Source organism: Malaclemys terrapin, chromosome 8, assembly GCF_027887155.1.
Source record: "Malaclemys terrapin pileata isolate rMalTer1 chromosome 8, rMalTer1.hap1, whole genome shotgun sequence".
Lineage (NCBI taxonomy): Eukaryota > Metazoa > Chordata > Testudines > Emydidae > Malaclemys > Malaclemys terrapin.
In genome coordinates this window covers 89,733,070-89,752,951 of record NC_071512.1, presented here as the reverse complement: position 1 = coordinate 89,752,951, position 19,882 = coordinate 89,733,070, and the positions used below count along the sequence as shown (strand labels likewise).

The 19,882-nt window shown below is 43.0% G+C and overlaps 1 protein-coding gene across 1 annotated transcript in view; it reads left to right on the top strand.

Moving 5' to 3' along the window:
* Positions 1–19,882, top strand: part of LRRC7 (leucine rich repeat containing 7) — a 344,062-nt gene that overhangs the window by 199,526 nt on the left and 124,654 nt on the right. Inside the window, exons 8-9 of the mRNA XM_054037099.1 lie at positions 10,280–10,343; positions 14,806–14,880. Of these exons, the coding sequence (XP_053893074.1) occupies positions 10,280–10,343; positions 14,806–14,880 (139 nt within the window). The remainder of the gene's footprint in view (positions 1–10,279; positions 10,344–14,805; positions 14,881–19,882) is intronic.

Genomic DNA, 19,882 nt, shown 5'->3' with positions numbered 1-19,882 from the left:
GTGAGCTGTAACAGTGATATGCACATCCTAAAATGCTCAGTGATCAACAAGATGTAGTTGAATTGCAGATTTAAAGGAGTGGCGGGGAGGTGGGGGGCTTCTGAGATTTTACTAATTTGGAAATGAAGAAAAACAGTAGGAGAACAATGGACACGTAGAAGAAAACCATATGGAAGGCACAGAGGTTAAAGAAACAAGTAGAAATAGAGACACCATTGAAGATGATTTAATAATATAGGGACAAGTCCTACCGTCCTTACTCTCATGAAAATTCCAATAACACCAGAGTCAAAGGACTGCAGGATTTGGCTAATACATTGAGGCTTCTAAACAAATGGTTTAATTAGTCTTGTATTGATTACTTTATCTTGCTTAACTCCTCCTAAGTTTGAAAATGCTGTAATTTATATATTATACCATAAGTGTAATGTAAAGGCTCATGAGCTATTCAGCTGATACATTTGAGGGAAGATACTAATTTGATTCACTGCTGGAGCATTTGTCTGAGAAGCTAGAGCAGAGTGGGCAAACTACAGCCCAGGGGCCGCATCCAACCCTCCAAACGTTTAATCTGGCCCTCAAACTCCTGCTGGGGAAAGAGGTCAGGGGCTTGCCTCACTCTGCACGGCTCCCGGAAACAGCAGCATGTCCCCCTGCCAGCTCCTATGCATAGGGGCAGCCAGGGGGTTACACACGCTGCCCCCTCCCCAAGTGCCAGCCCCGCAGCTCCCACTGTCCGGGAACCACAGCCAACCACAGGGGTGGCACCTGCAGATGGGACAGCGTACAGAGCCACCTGGCTGTGTCTCCGCGTAGGAGCCGGAAGGGGGACATGCCGCTGCTTCTGGGAGCTGCTTAAGGTAAGCGCACCAGAGAGCGTGCACCCCTGATCCCTCCCATGCCCCAACCCGATTCCCCCTCCCGCCCTCCGAATCCCTCGGTCTCAGCCCAGAGCAACTTCCTGCACCTCAAGCCCCTCTGCCCCACCCCAGAGCCCCCAACCCCAGTCTGGAGCCACCTACCGTAGCCTGAACTCCTCATTTCTGGCCACACCCCAAGACCCCTGCCAGAGCCCTCATCCCAACCCCCAATTTCATGAGCATTCATGGCCCATCATACAATTTCCATACCTTGATGTGGCCCTCTGGCCAAAAAGTTTGCCCACCCCTGAGCTAGAAATACACTTTAACAACTTCTCGCTGTAAAACATTCATTACTGTATGTTACAGAGACATTTGTCTGGCTTCAGGTACGTGTTTGTACAGCTTCTATCACAATGGGATCCTCATCCATGACTTGGACTCATTGGCATTGCGGTAGTACAATAATATATTAATAATATTATGTGCACAGTAGTATCAAAATTGTCACACTAGTGTTCATATCCTGACTTAAATGTATGACCCTCATGTATGAGGTTTGAAGTTATGCCGAAGGCTGGAGTACAACAGGTTAACCAAAGTATCTACTTAATTACAGAAATCTAATTAAGCAGATAGCTTCTTAAACTTGGTAGCTGAGCATTTGCTTGTCTATTTGCTTCTCACTTCACCAACCTCTTCAAAGAAAACTGATTTATTATTTGTTTGTGACTTTTGCATTCTACTACAAAAGAATAGTATTTATAAAAAACTTTATATGAAATAAAAGAAGGCCTTGTCTATATTTGAAGAACTTAAAAATGAGATAAAGTTTCATCTTAATAAATGCATATCAATATTTTCTATCTGACTTTCAGCACAAGATCAGGTAGATTGCCATATTTTAGATGTAACCTCTTTGATTACCGAATTCACTTCTCACAATTAGCGTGAAAAACATTGACAGTATAGTGCGCTATTCATTAGGACTTTTATCATTCTATATTTTTCCAGTTTAGCCACTAATTACCAATAATCTTTTAGTGGTAATTTCCAGTGTGGTATAAAAGGATGGCACATCCATTGTTGTTAGTAGGAGTTATGCATTTCACCTGTAGTACGTGTCACCAAATATAAACCCTATTACTTTATAAGTTTGTTTTATACTTGGTATTGATCTTCCAGAAAAGTAAATGTATCCTGTAACAACCAGCATTAAAAATACACTTTTATCTCTTATTCAATAAGTAACTTTTACATTTGCCACATATTATATGAGGTTACCCAATAGCACGATCTGTCAGAAGGTAAACACAATGGAAAATACCATTTTGATTTCCATTGAAACATCGTAGTGAGAACAATTATACCCATGAGTAATATTTTCATTCAAGCTTGTAATGGAACCCATTTAGATGATTTTACCAGTTAGATTTGTAGATCTGAATTATTCTAAACATTTCTATATTTACTGGAATTGATGTCAGGTAGCATATCATTGATATTCATTCGTACAAATATATTTTAAAAGAAAGAAATAGAAATTAGCTTATACCAAAACTCCAGAATTAAACACTCCAGAAATTCAGATCCAGCTCTCAACTTGGTGACTAACCTGTGGCTCTCTAACCTCTAAACTTTGGGGAGATTATGAAGGTTGAGACCTGGGTCTATCTCTTGAATGCATGTAATAATCCAATTATCCTCTATATTAGTAGATTACCATGGTCTATGACTTTACTGCCCGTTAATTTTAAAAAAAATTATATTGTTCAGTAACCTTTTGTTTTTGTGTGGAATTGGAATGCCTGTTTGGAAGTATTTGTCAAGAAATGTGGAAGACATAGGCACAAAAATGTTAGGATATGCTGCATACTGGAATCACAGTTCCTCCCCTTCCCTTTCCTGGGGTTGCAGGAAGTAAGCAAACAATCCCTAAAAAAAATTGTAGTTTACTTCTTGTTTAGCACTGGGCTGGCATTTTGGTCAGGGTTGGGGTGAGGGTGTATGTGGGAGTTGTGCCTGCCTCTCTTGGTATCACTTACTTGTTGAGGAGAGATACTTCCAGTGGCTGCACCAAAGGGGATTCAGAGCCACAATTTAGGTATCCTTAATCTGAACTGCACAGATGGTATTGGGGCATGGCCATACTAAAGGAATGTCTACAGTTACTGGGATCAATGCTGCGGCCATCGATCCACTGGGAGTCCATTTAGCGGGTCTAGTGAAGACTCACTAAATCAACTGCAGATCACTCTCCCATCAACTTGATAGTCCACTGGAATGAGAAGTGTAAGGTAAGTTGATGGAAGAGTTTAGACACCGCAATAAGTCCACCTAAGCTATGTCAACTTAACCCCATAGTGTAGACCTGCCCTAAATCTAATTCTTAATGCATACAAACTGCTCTTTAACTGAATCTGTTATGATTCAGTAGTTGTGATTAATATAACTGACAGTAACCAAACAGTGAAATAACACCAAGTTTCTATGGGATGGGAATAAATTTTGGTCTAAAATGAGTTGTTTTCCTTTTTTCATGAGAGGCTAAGGAGTTCATACCTCTATGGTGATGTACAGGCTGCGTGCAGACTCACAAAGACAACACTGCTTTGGCTACACTCAGTTCATGTTTAGAAGATTTGCTTTGCAACTGTGAGAACTAGAAACTTTCAAATGTCATTACAAAAATAGTGTTAAGACTTTGGAATCCTAAAGTTGTGGTTGCCACATAAGTACATGAAATAGGCCAAGTCCTTTACATTCCAGGCTTAGCGAGGGATTGTCAGGTGTCTTTTCCCAAAATGTACTGGAATATAGGTATCTTGATCTAGGCTTAATAAGCACAGTTCAGTCAAGTGTGATGTTTAGAGCCTGAGAAGTAAGAGTATATTCTTTGTGTTAGGTAAAGTTAAATTTATCCAAGGAATAGAATATATATGGGCTTTGTAGAAACAGGACTTTGTACATTCCTTGTAAATAAACAAGACTGCATCAAAGAAAATACCAGGTTCAACCAATTTCTACTGCCAACTGGAACATCCCCAGAGCCCTGAAATTTGACTAGCTGCTCATGCTGAAAAGGGGCAACCCTATTATTGCAATATTACTTTGAAAATTAGAATCAACTTTAAGTTCTGCAGAAGGTTCCTAAACCAACCATTTCACTCACTGATTTATATTTTGTATTTCTTTTCTTTCCTTTACTTTTATTTTTAATAACAAAAAGCAGAGTACTTCTGTATACGACTCAATTGGCCTGTCAGGGTTTAGTTGGAAACCCTCCAACACAGGCAGCACATTTTTCCAACCTGGTTCATGAAAAAAAAGTTGATGAGGCATATATTTAATGAGAAGAAGGAGTTATCTGGGCTTTGACCTGTTTCTTTATTTTTCTTCATTGACTTCAGTATAATGACAGTGAGGGAAGAACTTGACCTGAGATGCTTGGTTTATCTTATATTTGGCCCTGTTAAATACAATGCCCAAGGAAGAGGAAGACTTTATTGTTAGCCAGAATGTCTGGAATGGCATTTCAAAATGAGACCTGTACAACAGTCTCATGAAGCCTTATTGGAGTAAAGTCTTTGCCTATCTGATCATAAAAAGCAACAAAGAGTCCTGTGGCACCTTAAAGACTAACAGATGTATTGGAGCATAAGCTTTCATGGGTGAATACCCACTTCGTCAGATGCAATATCTGATCATATTTATTCTTCTTCAAGAGCTTGCTCATGTCCATTCCATGTTAGGTGTGTATGCTCACCACATGCACCGGTGCCAGAAGTTTTTCCCTCAGTGGTATCTGTAGGGGACTGACTCTGGCACCCTGCACTGGAAGGGGGGCCGCTGGCTCCCCCCTCCCTCAGTTCCTTATTACCTCCAGTGACCGTGATGGAAGATCTCCTTGCCTTGGCAAGTGTTCTCTACCCAATGGTTTTTTCCTTCAACCTTTTGTATAAATAGTTCTTAGATAAGTAATTTTTATTGTTCTCTTGATAGAAAGCTTAACAGTGCTGTAGATAAGTTAGACAGTCCCCTGAGGGACTTAGCCCAAGGAGACGGGGCATGCTCCGGTCCCCGGGCTTCAAGCCTTGTGATTGCTGCAAAAAACATATGCCAGTCAGAGACCCACACCAAAGCTGCTTCAAGTGCTTGGGGGAAACCCACGTTAGCGACAAAGTGTCACATCTGCAAAAGCTTCAAACCAAGAACTAAAAAGGAGCAGGACATAAGACTAATAGCGATCCTTATGGACTCTGCCCTCGCGCTGCCCTCTGAGCTGACACAATCGGACTCTGCACCAAGCACCATGGCATCAGTGTGATCTTGCGCTGACCCCTGTCCCCAGTGTCTGCTAAGAAGCAGAGGAGGCACACCAGAAGAGGGTGCTCCCTGATGTCCTGTACACGGAAGGGGAAATCCGGAGAGCAGCATAGGCCTGTGCGTGGCAGCGTATCTTCTCTGGAGCTCAGCCAGGCACCTGCATCACTGGCTAGGCTATCAAGCCCTCCTAGGGACCTACCAGCCACTCCGGGTAGTGGCAGAGATCCCCGGCACCTGGAGGTTCTGTCCACGCCAGAGGTCCTCCAGGCTGCTAAAGACATCATGTCTTTGCCTGTGCTGCCGCTGCCCTATCAAGACGTTGTCGTCTCGAGCGGGAAGCTGTCACCGGGGCCCATGCAACATTCTCCATCTTTGTGGCATTGCTCCCCAGCACCGCAGCTGTCGACATCAGAGCAGTGATCTCTGGAGACGCGCTTTTGACCGCCCAGACCGACCAGAGCTCCTGGCACCGTTCACTGGACTCTTGGCGTCAGTCCTCCGAGGCATGGCATCGCTCTTCAGGCAGTCAGCACAGACCCAATGCGCCTCCGTTTCCTGGAATCATGGCAATGGTCGTTGGAGCATTGGCATCGATCCTCAGAGCAATGGCGGTCACCTGAGACCATGGCATAGGTCCCTAGAACCATGCTCCCCATCCCTGCATCTGAGATGCTGATCTCCGGACTCACAGCAACAATCCCCAGAGTTGAGACGGTCCCATTCCTGTATTCGGAGTCCCAGCATCGATCTCAGAGCTCTAGGCATTGATCATCAGTGTACCATTGTCGATGTGCCATGCTTCACTGCCGGTCCCTGGGCAGAAGGTTCCAAGGCCCTAGCACCTCTCCCCTAGCAGTAAGCACCAGGATGGTAGGCATGGAAGGGAGATGGACACAGCGACAGCACCGCCATGGACCCCAAGGCAGGAACTTTTCTCCTCGGGTTCGGAGGCTGAGGAGATTGAGGGTCCCTCAAGCCAGACATACCAAGCCAGATCTGGGTAGGGGGTTCCATTGGGACTACCAGCTGGTGCATGCCCCCAGGGCTCACCCTGTGGCACTTTTGGAACCCGTGGGTGTTCCCCCAGGCATTGGTAACCCAGATGCAATGATCGGTGTCAGAGGTGTCAGAGAGGCAGTTGGTAACAATCTCCGCCCGTGCATTATCTCCTCCCCCCCGGAGTCAGAGTAAGGATACGAGCAAGGTGTCTACCAGCAGCTTCTGGCCTTGGATGAGGCTCCTCCCCCTAAACAATCCTCCTTGTCATCCTCCCCCAATGAGACAGTGGCAGGACCATCCCAGACAGTACCTCAGGACTCTTTCAAGGCACACGCAGAGCTCTTAAAGCGGGTGGTGGCAAACCTGGGGTTGGAAGCAGAGGAGCTGGCGGAACCCTCTGACACCCTCTTTGACATTTTGGCGATGGTGTAGGAATTCCTGGCTGTTTTGGAGGAAGAGAGAAATGTAGCAAGAACCTCGCTTCAAACAGCCTCTGATGTGGTGGACTCAGTGGCCAGGTCCATCATTTCGGCTGTGTCAGTGAGACGGGGATTGTGGCTGCTATCTTCGGGACTGTCGATGGAGGCCCAGTAGTCAATTCAGGACCTAGACCTGTTTGTGGAACAGACAGTCTCATGGTTACATGGGCTTTAGGACTCTAGGGCTACTTTATGTTCTCTAGGTCTCTACACACCGGCCCCTGCCAGAAAGAGGTTTAAGCCACAGCAACCTCAAAGACCAGGAGGCCAAGCCCGACCAGAGCCCTACCGTAAAAAGGGCAAGGGCTACAAGCATCAAGGCCAACAACCAGCCTCTTCCTCCTATTTGGGCTCTGCCAACTACCTGCCTGGAAGCAAGCAGGCGTTTTGAGAGTGTGCCCAACGGCAACTTTCCAGTGTGCAGCCAGGATCCTGCATCCCTTTTGTTTTCAAGCTGCCTGTTTCCTTTCTTTTCCTCCCTGCTTGGATTGCTATAACATCAAACTGGTGGGTCCTCAGCACAGTAGTAGTGGGATATACCCTCCAGTTTATTTCTATTCCCCTCTCCACTCCCCTTCCCCATCCCTCTTCATGGACCCAGTTCTTCTCCCTGCAAGATCTTGACACCGGATTGCTTTCTGATGCCTTTCGCCTGTCTTGGACAGGCGACCTGATGTATGACTTCCTGCTGATCCTGCTTATCAGCAGGACCCTCATGAAGGTCAAAAGGGATAAAGCCAGTGTTATCATGATCACCCCGGTATGGCCTCGCCAGCATTGGTTCGCTGTGCTCGTGGACTTGGCAACAGCAGCCCTGCGGAAACTTTGTAATGAGTGAAAAGTCAGTCTGGTCTGACCAAGATATTGTCTGAGCCTACCAATAACCAAATATAACTTTGATTTCTTCTCCCACTGCTGTTCATAAGTTACTCAAAAATTTTTCTACCTTCTGTTGAAAATCTTGTACCTAGTTTTGAGGGTTTTTTGCTGTCTTTTGTCCTTGTATTTAATATCAGTCCAAAAGGTGCATAGATTATACTGCTACCCTCACTGGAGAATCTTACGAACTCCATTTACAAATCAGTATCTTGGGCCTTATTCGTTGCTGGTGTAATTCAAATGGCTTTAACAGAGTCAGTTTATGCTTGGGATGACTCTGTCCTCTCTACTCTAAACAATACAATTCAGGCTGAAATCCTGGGCCCATTGGGTAGGTCTACACTGCAGCTTGGAAGGTGCTATTCCCAGCCCAATAGATAGATTCACACTAGCGCACTAAAGCAGCAATGTGAGCATTGACACTGGAAGCAGCCTGGGTATTGATTATCCTTCTTACCCTTTGGACCTTTTCTAATCTCTTGCTGTGTAGAATGGAGCTCTAAATTCCATAGCCTGAATGTGGCCTAACTTTGTTATGCAGTGCTAGAAAATAAAATCTCCCAAATGCATTCTTACTCTGCCTTTTGTCACACTCAGCTCCTTCTGATTTTGTGAAATTCACATAGTTTAATTTAAATATACATTTCAGTGATGTTTGTAACCTGTATCGGGGGTGGGGGGATGTGGGGGGAATGCAATGAAGCACATAACAGGAATTTAAAGGAATTTTTAGGAGTAGGGTTTTGTTTGTTTGTTTTTGCAGGGGTAGGAGAGGAATTACAGTTGATTTATGCAGGACCAAGATAAATGACCTCAAATCTAGAATTTTGCTGTCAGTGAGATTCTTGCCTTTCATAATTTGCAGCTTCATTGACTGAGGTAGAAGGTGGTCAAATGAGTTTTTCATGGTTACATAGTGATTAATCACAGATGTAAATTCAGGTTCCTCCTGATACAGTCTTTTACCGTAGTCACTATGGTTGATTAATAAATTGGTTGACCTGCATACCTCGTATTCTTGATTTTTCGTTGCATTTCATGGTGTTCCAAAGAAGGTGAGCTGCTTTGGTAGGCTTTGCTGTTCCATGTCTACACAGTGCTGCAGTATGAGCAGCAAGGAGCTTCACCACCCTGCGAAGGAAGTCTGCTATGAGAGAGTACAGCAAGTTTTCCCCAACACAGATCTACATCCCTTTTGGGTGTCTTGTATGCCAGGGAGTGCACAGAGGAAGAAATATCTGTCCTGCATTGCAATTGTAGTGGAGCAGAAGCTCAAGGCAGGAGGAGCTCATTATGCTTTCCCACTTCCTTAGTGCACCCACAGAATAGCATAAACAATCCGGTACAATCTGGTAATTTTTTAGTACTTTCCTCCATTTCACTGATGTACCAGCTGTCTGTTGATCCCTAGAAAAAACATCCCTCAGACTTTCTAGTGTAGAAAGATAGTGAGAGACAGAAAAAGAATAAACTGTTATAATATTCTTCAAGAATATTAAATTCTTGCCCAATATCTTTTATCTAATGAAGAACATCTCTCTTTCTGTGTAAGATTATGAAGTTGCTTCCACAATACTTCGACATGAGAGACAGCCATATTTGGCCCTGAATATTATTTCACTATTAAAGTGGGTCTTTATCTAGGGACTGGCAAATCACCGATACATTTAAAACACTGTATATGTCTTAGGCTGTTTTGTCTCCTTTCATTTTGGTTAATCTCTTGGACAAGGCTCATCACATCAAATCCTCTATTGAGCATTGATGCTCTTTATGTTATAAAATGGCAAATTGCATTAAATATCTAGTAGGTTTCAGGTTTCTCTCCGTAAATAAATGTCGCCACTAGATATCTTGGTACAGTGCATAATTGCTGAATTAAAAATTGTGTTTTAGAGTTTATCTTGAATGTTTACATTGATTTATTTAAGATAATAGATCAGAAAAAAATCCATAATATTTTTCAGTGTAGCTGTTTAGTTATGGCAGGAATGAAAGATTAGTTTCAGATTATCAATAAAATGTAAATGTACAATAACAGAGTAATCTAGTAATGTTATTACTGTATATCCCTTTTCTTTTCTCACTCCATTTCCTCCTATTGTTTGTTACATGTATGCAGGGCCAGAAGTGCCCATGAGCAGAGAACTAGTCTCAAGCCTGTGCATTACTTCAGGCCAACGTAAGCCCTAAAAATAGGGTTTAAGTGGGAATTAATTGTTACGTAGACTCTGTGCTGCTCCTCTGCACACGAATGAATTTCAATTTCATTGTGTCATGTCTGAAATTAGACTGCAAACTCTTCTGGGGCAACGACCATGTCTTTGTACTTTTTCCATAAAGTCCCTAATTCATTTTTGGGAGTTGTATAAATAAAAAAATTTCATTAGAATTGTGAAAATATATATGACTTTATATTTTATTTAAAATACTTGGGTCAAATTCATTCTTGGAGTGACTCAGGTGAAATTAGTAAAATTATATCAGGGTTCAATTTGCTCCCTTTTGGCTATCTTTGTATTAGAAGTAATATTTTTTGCTTCAGGAACTTAAACTAATATGCCTTAAATCTGAAACAAATTTTATAGACTCTGCTCTTATATCAGTGTAAATCTGATGTAACTCAGTTGAAACCTGTGGCCTTATCTGAGGCTTAATCTGATATAACAGACCAAAATTTGGCCCAAAATTTCAAGGTAAAATTCTCACCTTACATATTTTCCTTGTCTGTTACAGGTCAATGCACAAACTGACACAGCTGGAGAGGCTTGACCTAGGCAATAATGAGTTCTCTGAGCTGGTAAGGAAAAATGTTTTGGTAGAATGTTTGTGTGTTTGTGTTAGGCCTTTTATACATGGAGAATTAAAATTTTAACTTAAAAGATGTTTTGGGCACATTTATTAGTAAAATAATGAATTTGCCATGGCTCAGAGGATTGGTAATGGAATTACAGGACCTTTCAATTCCAGCAAGCTGTTTGAAATCAGGTCAAAGTTGGAAGTGAATGAATATCAATAAGAACTAATAGATGTGGGAGGCCTACCAATGTGTGACATGAATTGGTGATCCCATCATAGCTACTTTTGAACAGGTGTTAATATTTCCAAAGCTACCGCCACATTTGGCACTATGTGGCATACTTACTAGCAGGGGTAAACTTTTCAAAAGCACTTATGTGACTTAGGAGCCTAAGTCCCATTGACTTTCACTGAGGCTCCTAAATGCCTAAGTAATTTTTGAAAATTGGACCTAAGTTACTTGGGTGCTTTGGAAAATTGTACTCACTCTCAGTAAAGAGACAAAGGACTAATTTAACATCATCTATAGGTGTGTTTCTATTATTTCAGGGATGAGGCACTTTTGGAGGGCAATGTGAGGAAACTTAAATTGATCTTCTGTTGTGCTTATTCTGTGGATAAATAGATGATTTCACGTATAGGAGCTATTAATCTAGCACATTTATCAGGCGCTAAGTTCCTTCTTTCTATCAGTCTGTCTTAGGTATTTCTATAGTACCATCACACTAATACCTAAATTACAACTTTTTATAATATGATGTATGCCCACCTCTATGTGCAAAGCAGCTATAACACAATTGACATTATATAAATAACCACTAATATTTAACAGTAAACAATGTCAGCTTGGTCATCAGCAGTGGTCTTCTAAATAACATTAAATTCAGTCAATTAAAACAATAAATTCTGAATGAGCTGATGAATAACAAGTTATTCAGCATTTTGTGTTTGGTGTTATAAAGTTAAAGAGAGACTGAGGCCATTTTGTACCACTGCTGCCTCATCCTCTGTCAGACTTTCAACTGACAGAGAGAGATCTGTCATGGTCTAGGCATTTGTAAAAAAGCATGTTTGTATGTATCAAAATGTTGGGGCAGTTTCATATCTTGTGTATGGAGTTATGGCTGAATTAGCTGCAGTAAGCCTATCTGTGAGAAAGCACAGAAGACCAGGAATGGTCTAACATTAAGCTGTACGCTTTTTATTTGAAAAGTAAGATTTAATGTTCTTCAAAAACAATTTTGAAACTGTCTGGAAAGAGCAAACATATCCTAATCAATGAAAGTCCAAAGATATACATAGAAACATTTCTTTATTTGGATAATGTGCAGCAAAATAGATGCCAGCATTATCGTCTGAAAGAGATGTACTTTACTCAGAAATAAGAAATGGACCTATTAGGATGGAAATGGTGAAAATTTCTGGTTGAGTGAAAAATGTGTGCACTTAATATAATGGGTAAAAGTGAACTCAGGACCCTATATCTGAAGTTCTCACCGTATATGAAAAATCCATTAGGTTACAAAGGTATAATAGAACAGGATTTGACCCATTTCCTCCAATATAAATAATTTCTGAGGAACTGTATGTGAAGTAAAAATTGTCATTAATCATAAATCCAGGTAAATTCTTATTAGAGAAATTGAGTTATACGTCTGTATGTTTAGTTGCATGCACATATTGTTGGCAGTGCAAACCATCCATTTCTGACTGGCATGTGTAATATGTTAAAACTAATTCTGAAGCATTAGTGACATAACTGTTCACTACTATGTAAAGAGTGCTTTTTTGCATAATTGTATAAATCACAGAACAGGAGGAGGTTTTAAAAGAAGAAAGTTTCTATCAGATATAATATCATAATCACAGAGATGGAAAAAGAAAGGTCAAAATATAAACAGTTACAGTATATGGGAATTTTTTTAAATGTATGATCAGACATTTTTAAGTAATAATTGTACGAAAGGGGAAAGGAGGGAAGAAGTTGCAGGGATTGTGATTGTTTGTTGTAATCATCTAACATTTCTCATGGAAATGGGAGTTTCTTTCTTGGAAAACATTTCACTCTAGCTCTACTACTGTCAAAGATTACTCTTTGTGGGTGACTTCTCTACCTTTGGAATATCCAACAGTCATTAAGGTTCCTCATTCTGGACTGATCCAAGCCCCATTGAAAACAATGGAAAGACTGCCATTGACTCTAATGGTGTTGGATCAGTCCTTCATGTTTGATTAGGATGGCATTTGCTGTCATTTTATAAAAACAAACAAAACTTTAAAATAAACACTCATTTCAACATATTTGAAACATCCACTAGCATCCCAATGTCCCTAGGTAGCAGCATGCTCAGTATGATTTTCTTTCTTGATTATTGTGAACATCTTGATGATTATTGGTATATACAATATTTAATAGGAGAAGATAGTTCTTTTTCTTTGAGATGAGGCAAGACTGTACAACCACCCAAACCTTCCAACCCATTTTCAGATAAAACTCACCTTTTCAAATACCATAAATGTGTCTCTAGCAAAAAAAAAAGTGGTTTGTACAACTCCTTCTCTCTTAAAGTTCCACAGGTAAAAAATATGGATTCAAACCTTTGAAACAGGTTTTACATCTCAGAACAAATTAATAGTAATTCATAGTTTGAAATATCTGTGTAGGAAACATTTGTAAAAACCAGTCTGTTTGAGGAAATTTCACTGACCCCTCCCCACAAAGATCTACATTCAACAAATAAACTGCATGTTACCAGAGCTGAGCAAAATTCAGAATTTCCATCTCATGGGAAATTCCAACATTTTGACATTTGTTTTTGTCCCAAATAGGAACAAAAAGTTGTAATTTTAAAATTTTTCTCTGATTGGAAATTAAAAAAAAAATACATGGAATTTTGATTGAAATGAAACATTTCTACATTCCCAAAATCAAAATGTTTCATTTTGATTTGTTGAACTGATCAGAAACAGTTTTGGGTCAGTTCAACTTTAAAAATCATTTTCCTATTGTGATATAGTGTCTCATGGGAGTTGTAGTTCAGGATCCTGATGCCCCTGGCCTGATGCCATTCTTCCCTGTGGGTCAGGCTCCCTGGCTGGACTATGTTTTTTCTTGTGACTTCTATAATGCACCTGGTCTTCCAGGGAGCCTAGTTGATTTGGGTAGCTGGCCTTTGTAAATGAAGTAGGTCCAGGCAGAGCAGGTGCTCCCAGCTGGCCTTGTTAAGGGGGCTATACAGGGTTAGAGGGAGTTCCAGCAAAGGGCTGGCAAAGGGAGAGTGAGTCAGAGAGAGGTAGGAAGCTGCAGGAAGCAAGAGTGCCAGAGTCTCCTGGATGGGAGGCAGTGAAAGCCGGAGAAGCAAAGAGTGAGCTGAGGAACTGATTTTGGTTGCTTGCATAAGTAGGGACAATAAAAGCCTGCCTAAAAAGAAGACTGCAGGGGTAGTAGTAAGCTGGGGAGAAGCTCTGCCTTGTGACACTGGCTAATAGGGAAGAATGGGGCTCTGAATGACAACTTCCATAAGGCAATGCACTGATAGGGCAATGCAGTAAAGCATTTCAGGTCAGTTCAACGAAACAAAATATTCCGATATCACGAACTGGCCCAAAACAAAATATTTCTTTTTGATTTTTCCTGATGGAAAATTTTTGCAAAAAGCAAAAATTTACTGCAGAAATGTATAAAAATCAATACTACAAAAAGACAGATTTCCTATTTTAGCAGTCTATTTTTAAGTGTAATAAAATAATTAAGCTAATGAAGTTAGTCAGTTTCGTGAATGAAATGTTGCCCAATCTTACATGATGCAAGTATCTGAAGCCTGCTAATAAAGCTGATTCTTGATTTTTTTTCCCCACAAGCAGTAATTTGACTAAAAAGCTGAAGTGTGTCTGAGACTTATGATACTCAGAGAGAGGGTCTTGCTATCACTAAAGTCTTCTAGTCTTAAAAAAAGTGGATCCTTACAATTATTGCTGAGAATTAGGATTTGGGAGATAGAGGTAATTCAGAAGTGCATTAGGTGCTCCAGTAGTTCAGCAAAGTGTACACTGTTATGCTGCCCTCACTGTTAAGAATGTATATTATGCCAAAAGTAAAATTTAACCTAAGCTCCAAACTAAGACCTAATCTTTCAAGTCAACACATCTATCTTGAAGCTCCACAGTCCTGACTTCTGTTCTGTTTCATTCAGAAATTACATTTAGACGCTGACAATATTCTAATTGCATCAAGGATTTCTAAGGCCTTTGCATCCATTTCTACTGAGATTTCCTATACCATTTGATAAAGAACAATAATGTATGTAAATTAAAGAACTGTACTGCTTAATTAATTTTTATTTCTGAAAGCCTGATGTAGATGATTAATATATTTATAAAGAACAAAGGAGGACAGGGAAACCATTTGAAAAAAAATACAGAATTAATGAGCGTGTCGATTACACTATTTATTTTTTCTCTAGCCTGAGGTTCTGGAACAAATACAAAACCTAAAGGAATTGTGGATGGACAATAATTCACTTCAGATGCTGCCTGGGGTATGGACATTTATATTATGTAATTATTTTCTTGTAAAATATAATGAATAATTGTGTGTGTGTGTGTACACACAGAGGGATTATTTTCATTTCATAATAGATGGAGATCTCCATCTTAGAATGTGCTATGAAATAAAACAAGACATTTTAAATGTTGCATTATTGCACAATAATATTGAAATGAGGAAATATTGTGCTATAGTAGCATTGTATAATTCTGTTGAATCTTGTTTTAATATGTGAAAATTTCCACTTTATTTGTTTTTTTTTGGTCATACATTTGTAAATTGTCATTTTCTTAAACTATATGTGTTTTTGAAAGCTAGGGTAGTTATTGTGTTTTCCTATCAGAAGGAAGGAAAATGGATGTTGATACATCTGGGCTTGGTTAGGCTGAAAATAACTTCTATGACAGATGGGCTATGGAAGCTTGGCGAGCATTGTGGATTGCACTACCCCAGAGGCTGTTTGTCAGAGTGAAAATCCCCTCTCTTTAGTTACTTCTGGAATACCTCAGTAGGCCTTCCATGATACCTTCTGAAGAAAAAAAAACGTCTTATTCCACCTAGCCCAATTGACATATTTAGTGGGCAGACACTTTGTGAATGGTCTGATAGGAAAAAAAAACCTGAGTATGCTCAGAGTCCTTCATACATCCTGATGTAGGACAAGACGCATCCATGGCTTACACGTACAATCTGAGGCCTGAATCTCCTCATGATTCACTCTGTGCTTTGTTGTTGTGGCACAAATATATACTATATTCCATTTTATTTGACCACTGTATTCCTTCATTACAGAGTACGTGCACTGCCCCATGTTTATATAATGAGTTGCAACATCATAGCCTAACTCCCCTTTCATGTTTGCCCCAACTAAGTCCTCCTGAACCTGCGTGGGGAAGGTGAAAAAAACAACAACCCTGCTTCACCTTGCTCACTGAGAGAAAAATTCCTTCCCAGCCCTCTGAGAAAGGAGTGACTAGCGCAGTGCCCACAGCGGATCCTGACAAAACCCGGTATTTCACCACTTTCACAGGAGGGAGGGTGGGTGCTGCTCCAGGTAAAAGATGGCTTTTCCTGCACTGGTATGAACCTATATAGTCTCCCCTCTCTTCTGGTCACCTGAGGGGATTGGGTCAGCGTCCCCATACTAACCGGGTCTGTAGCTCTCTAGCCCTTAAAGGGGCGCACACTTTTTCCCACAAGCAAGATCACAGCCACCACTGCTTAATATACAGGGAGGTCATTTGTGCTAACAGGACTCTACTAGGAAGCTAATTAACCTTACTGCTTAGATTAGGTTCTAAGTCAAAACCAACTTGGCAGCTATGAGATCAAATGTAATACACCCTGTATACATTTTTAGAAACATTCAGTAGAAACCTACCGGTTTATCTCGAGATAAATTATGTCCAAACTTGCTGAGCTATTCTTCCATTTTCTACCATATAATGCATTTCACATACTTAGCAATGTGAGAATTGCCATACCAGATTAGACCAATGGCCTATGCAGACCTTATCCTGTTTCTGACAGTGGCCAGTACTGGGTGTTTCAGAGTAAAATGTAAAATCTCTAGTAATGAACAACTATCCAATAAGATGCAGTCATAGTGCAGAGCTCTCTGCACCTTTTCCTTGGTCTTTCCAAGTGCTCCTCCCTCAGCAATCAGCCTTTTACCTATGCCTGGGAAGAATCCTTCAGTTTTCCCACTCTTAGACCAGGGCCAGGACTACAGTACCCTGTGGGTGGTTTTTTAACACAATAAAAGATTTAGACACATATCTGTCTTACTTTTAGGCTTACGTAGACATAGCTAATTAGAGACACCCCCACCTCTGAGGAGTTGGATTCAGACTGCTCCCCAGCAGTTTCTGCCTCACTCTTTGCCTGTTCTTCGGGGACTGCCCCTTTATGTACCCCAGAGTTCTTTGTTTCACTTTTTCCCACCTGGATTCCCCCTCCTGTAGCTCAGCATGGTCCGAAGTAAAACTTAAAAAATGAGTGACACCTACATTCTCCTTTCTTCTTATGTGGCATCTCCATTACTGGAGGTTTGCAACCATGGTAGACATTCTGTACAATCCTCGCCTAATCTCTTTATGGACGAATAATCCTTTTGATCCACCCAGGATACCACATTGTCCATCAAAGAGGTTCTTTTTCTTCTTCAAGTGCTTGCTCATGTTGATTCAATTCTAAGTGTGCGAGTGCCCACATTCGGGGTCGTTGGAGATTTTTCCGTAGGGCCGACTGTGGCGCCCCCATGAGTGCTGCGCTCATGCATCGGTATATTAGGTGCCGCCAGCCCTATGCCCTCTCAGTTCCTTCTTACCGCCCATGGTGGTTAGTTGGAGCTCCTTTCCTTGCGTAGCAAGGGCTAGCGGTTTCATCTCTTCTGACTTCGAGCCTTAGGGCTTCGTAAATAGTTGTTTATAGTAGTTAATGTTAAGTAGTTGTTAAGTGTGGTTAGGAGTTAGAAGTTAAAGTCCCAGCGAAGACTTTGCCCCAGGCAGGGCATGCCCTGGTCTCCAGTGTTTAAGCCCTGTGTGGACTGTAAAAGGCCTATGCCTCTAAGTAACCCCCACAGCAGCTGCCTCAAGTGCTTGGGGGAAATCACATGTGAAGGAGAAGTGTCATATTTGTAAAAATTTCTGACCCAGGACTCAGAAAGAGCGGGATATTGGTTTGTGGGCTCTCCTCATGGAGGCTGCCCTTTGTCCGGCTTCCGAGCTGTCCCACCAAGACTTGCCTAGTACGTTGGCCCCCTGTCGCCAGTGCCCAGAAAGAAAATGAAGAAGCACGGCTTCCCAGCACTGGGCAAGAAAGGCCATGGGGCATCAGGTAAAGGACCCAGTTCGGGCCTCCCTGCCACTCTGGAGCCACGTGGACGTGCCTCCACATTCAGGACCCTTAGCCCCTTAAAGGATCCACCACTGACTCCCAAGAGTGGTAGGGACCCAAACTTCTGGCGGCATCAACGCCTTCCCAAGCTTCACCGGTGCTGAGAGAGCAGAGACCTCCGTCAGCGTGTGCCACAAGAAGCAGCAAAGGCTCCCTATGAGGGCAAGCCAGCCGCTAAGACCCCCCAGGGGGCAGTGGAGCACCAACGAACCTCCAAGACAAGGCAGTGCTCTCCATCTCCGCACTGCAGATCTCTGGTGTCACAGCCCAGATCCTCTGGGGCTCGCCCTCAGTCACCAGCATCGCAATTGGAGTCCCTGTCATCTCAACGCGGATCGCCTAGGAGGAAGTGCATGTCTCCGTACTACGGGCACCGTTCGCCCTCCCACCAGTCGTCTTCTTGGTGCAGATCTTGGTCCTCTGCCCCATGGGAACACTGCCCGTTATGATTCCAGTCTGCCCCGGCACTGGTCCCCTCAATACTGGCACCGATCTTCTAACTCCAAACACTGGTCTCTGGCATCTACGCTCAGCAGGCAGTCACAGGCGTGGACGGTCCTGCCGTGGTCACCAGAAGGGGATTCTATGGGCATGGAAGGGCAGTTCAGCCCCCGCCAAGACCCCATCGGCGATTGGGCACCTGAGGCTGCGCCAACATCTCTGACACTGCCTTGGCAGCACAGCAAGTGCAGTGGCCATATTGGAGTGCGTAGGCACACTGGTGATGACGATGCCCCCTTTGCACCGCTCATCTACTGCCACCTCGGAAAAACAGCTGGTGGTACCAGCGGCACTGGGTTCGGTGCATGAGACCCACTCAGCAGTCGGGGTAGAGGAGACAGCGCACACTCCAAAACTACCCTCCCCCACGGGGGATGATGCCTCCCCTGGCCATACAGTCATTGTCATCATCCCCGGACGAGGCGGTCGCAGGACCCTCAAGGGCTAGCCCACCCGACCATTTTAAAGAACACTAGGCCCTGCTCCAATGGGTGGCCAAGAACTTGGGCCTAGAGGTGGAGGAGAGGGCTGAGCAGGCGGACACCTTGTTCAATGTCCTCTCAGCCTCTACCCTGGCACACGTTGCACTATCAATGCATGACAGGGTCTTGAAAATTGCCAAGACCCTCTGGCAAACCCCGTTGTCCATCCCTCCCACCTCCAAAAAGGCAGAAAAGAAGTACTTCATCTCAGCCAGGGTGTTCGAGAACCTTTATACCCCCCACCTCCGGGCTCGCTGGTTGTCTCTGCAGCCAACAAACAGGACAAGCAGGGGCACACTAGTTCAACTCCCAAAAATAGAGGCCAAAAGACTTGACCTTTTGGGGAGAAAAATTTATTTAACAGCCAGCCTGCAATTCTGGGTGGCAAACCATCAGACCCTCTTGGGCGGGTACAATTTTAACATATGGGACTCCCTCCGTAAGTTCAAGGAGTCCCTCCCTCAGGGTCTGGCCCAGGAATTCAGCACCCTGGTGGTGGAGGGCACCACGGTGGCTAGGTGCTCTCTCCAGATCACGTGACACTTTGCAGCTAGGGTGGTCGCGTCTGCAGTGGTCATGAAGCGCAGCTCCTGGCTTCACACCACTGGCCAGTCCCAAGAGATGCAGACCTCTATGCAGGACCTCCGATTTGATGGGAACAGTCTCTTTTCGGAGCAGACTGATGCGAGGCTGCATGGGTTAAAGGATTTGGGCCACCCTTCGCTTGCTGGGCATGCATACGCTGCAGTCTGCATGGAAGCAGTTCCGGCCACCCCTGCCGCCAAGACCTTGGCAGCTTCGTCAGGCATCTGCAAGGGGAAGGGATAGAAATATGAGCTTCCGTTGTCAACGCCATTCCTTCACCCATGCAGCCTGGCCCGGCAAAGCATCCCAGGGGCCAGAAGTGCTCATTTTGAAGATAAGCTCGAGAGCGACACCCCAGTCAATTCCCTGGATCCATCTTGTTCTTTCCTTGACTATCTTCATCCCCACCGTTCGGCCTGGTCGTGGGTCACTTTGGATCGCTGGGTGATGGACATAGTATCTCGGGGCTATACCCTGCAATTTTGACCGCCCCTCCTTCCTCTTCCTTCTTCAGGGTCCCTTCTCATG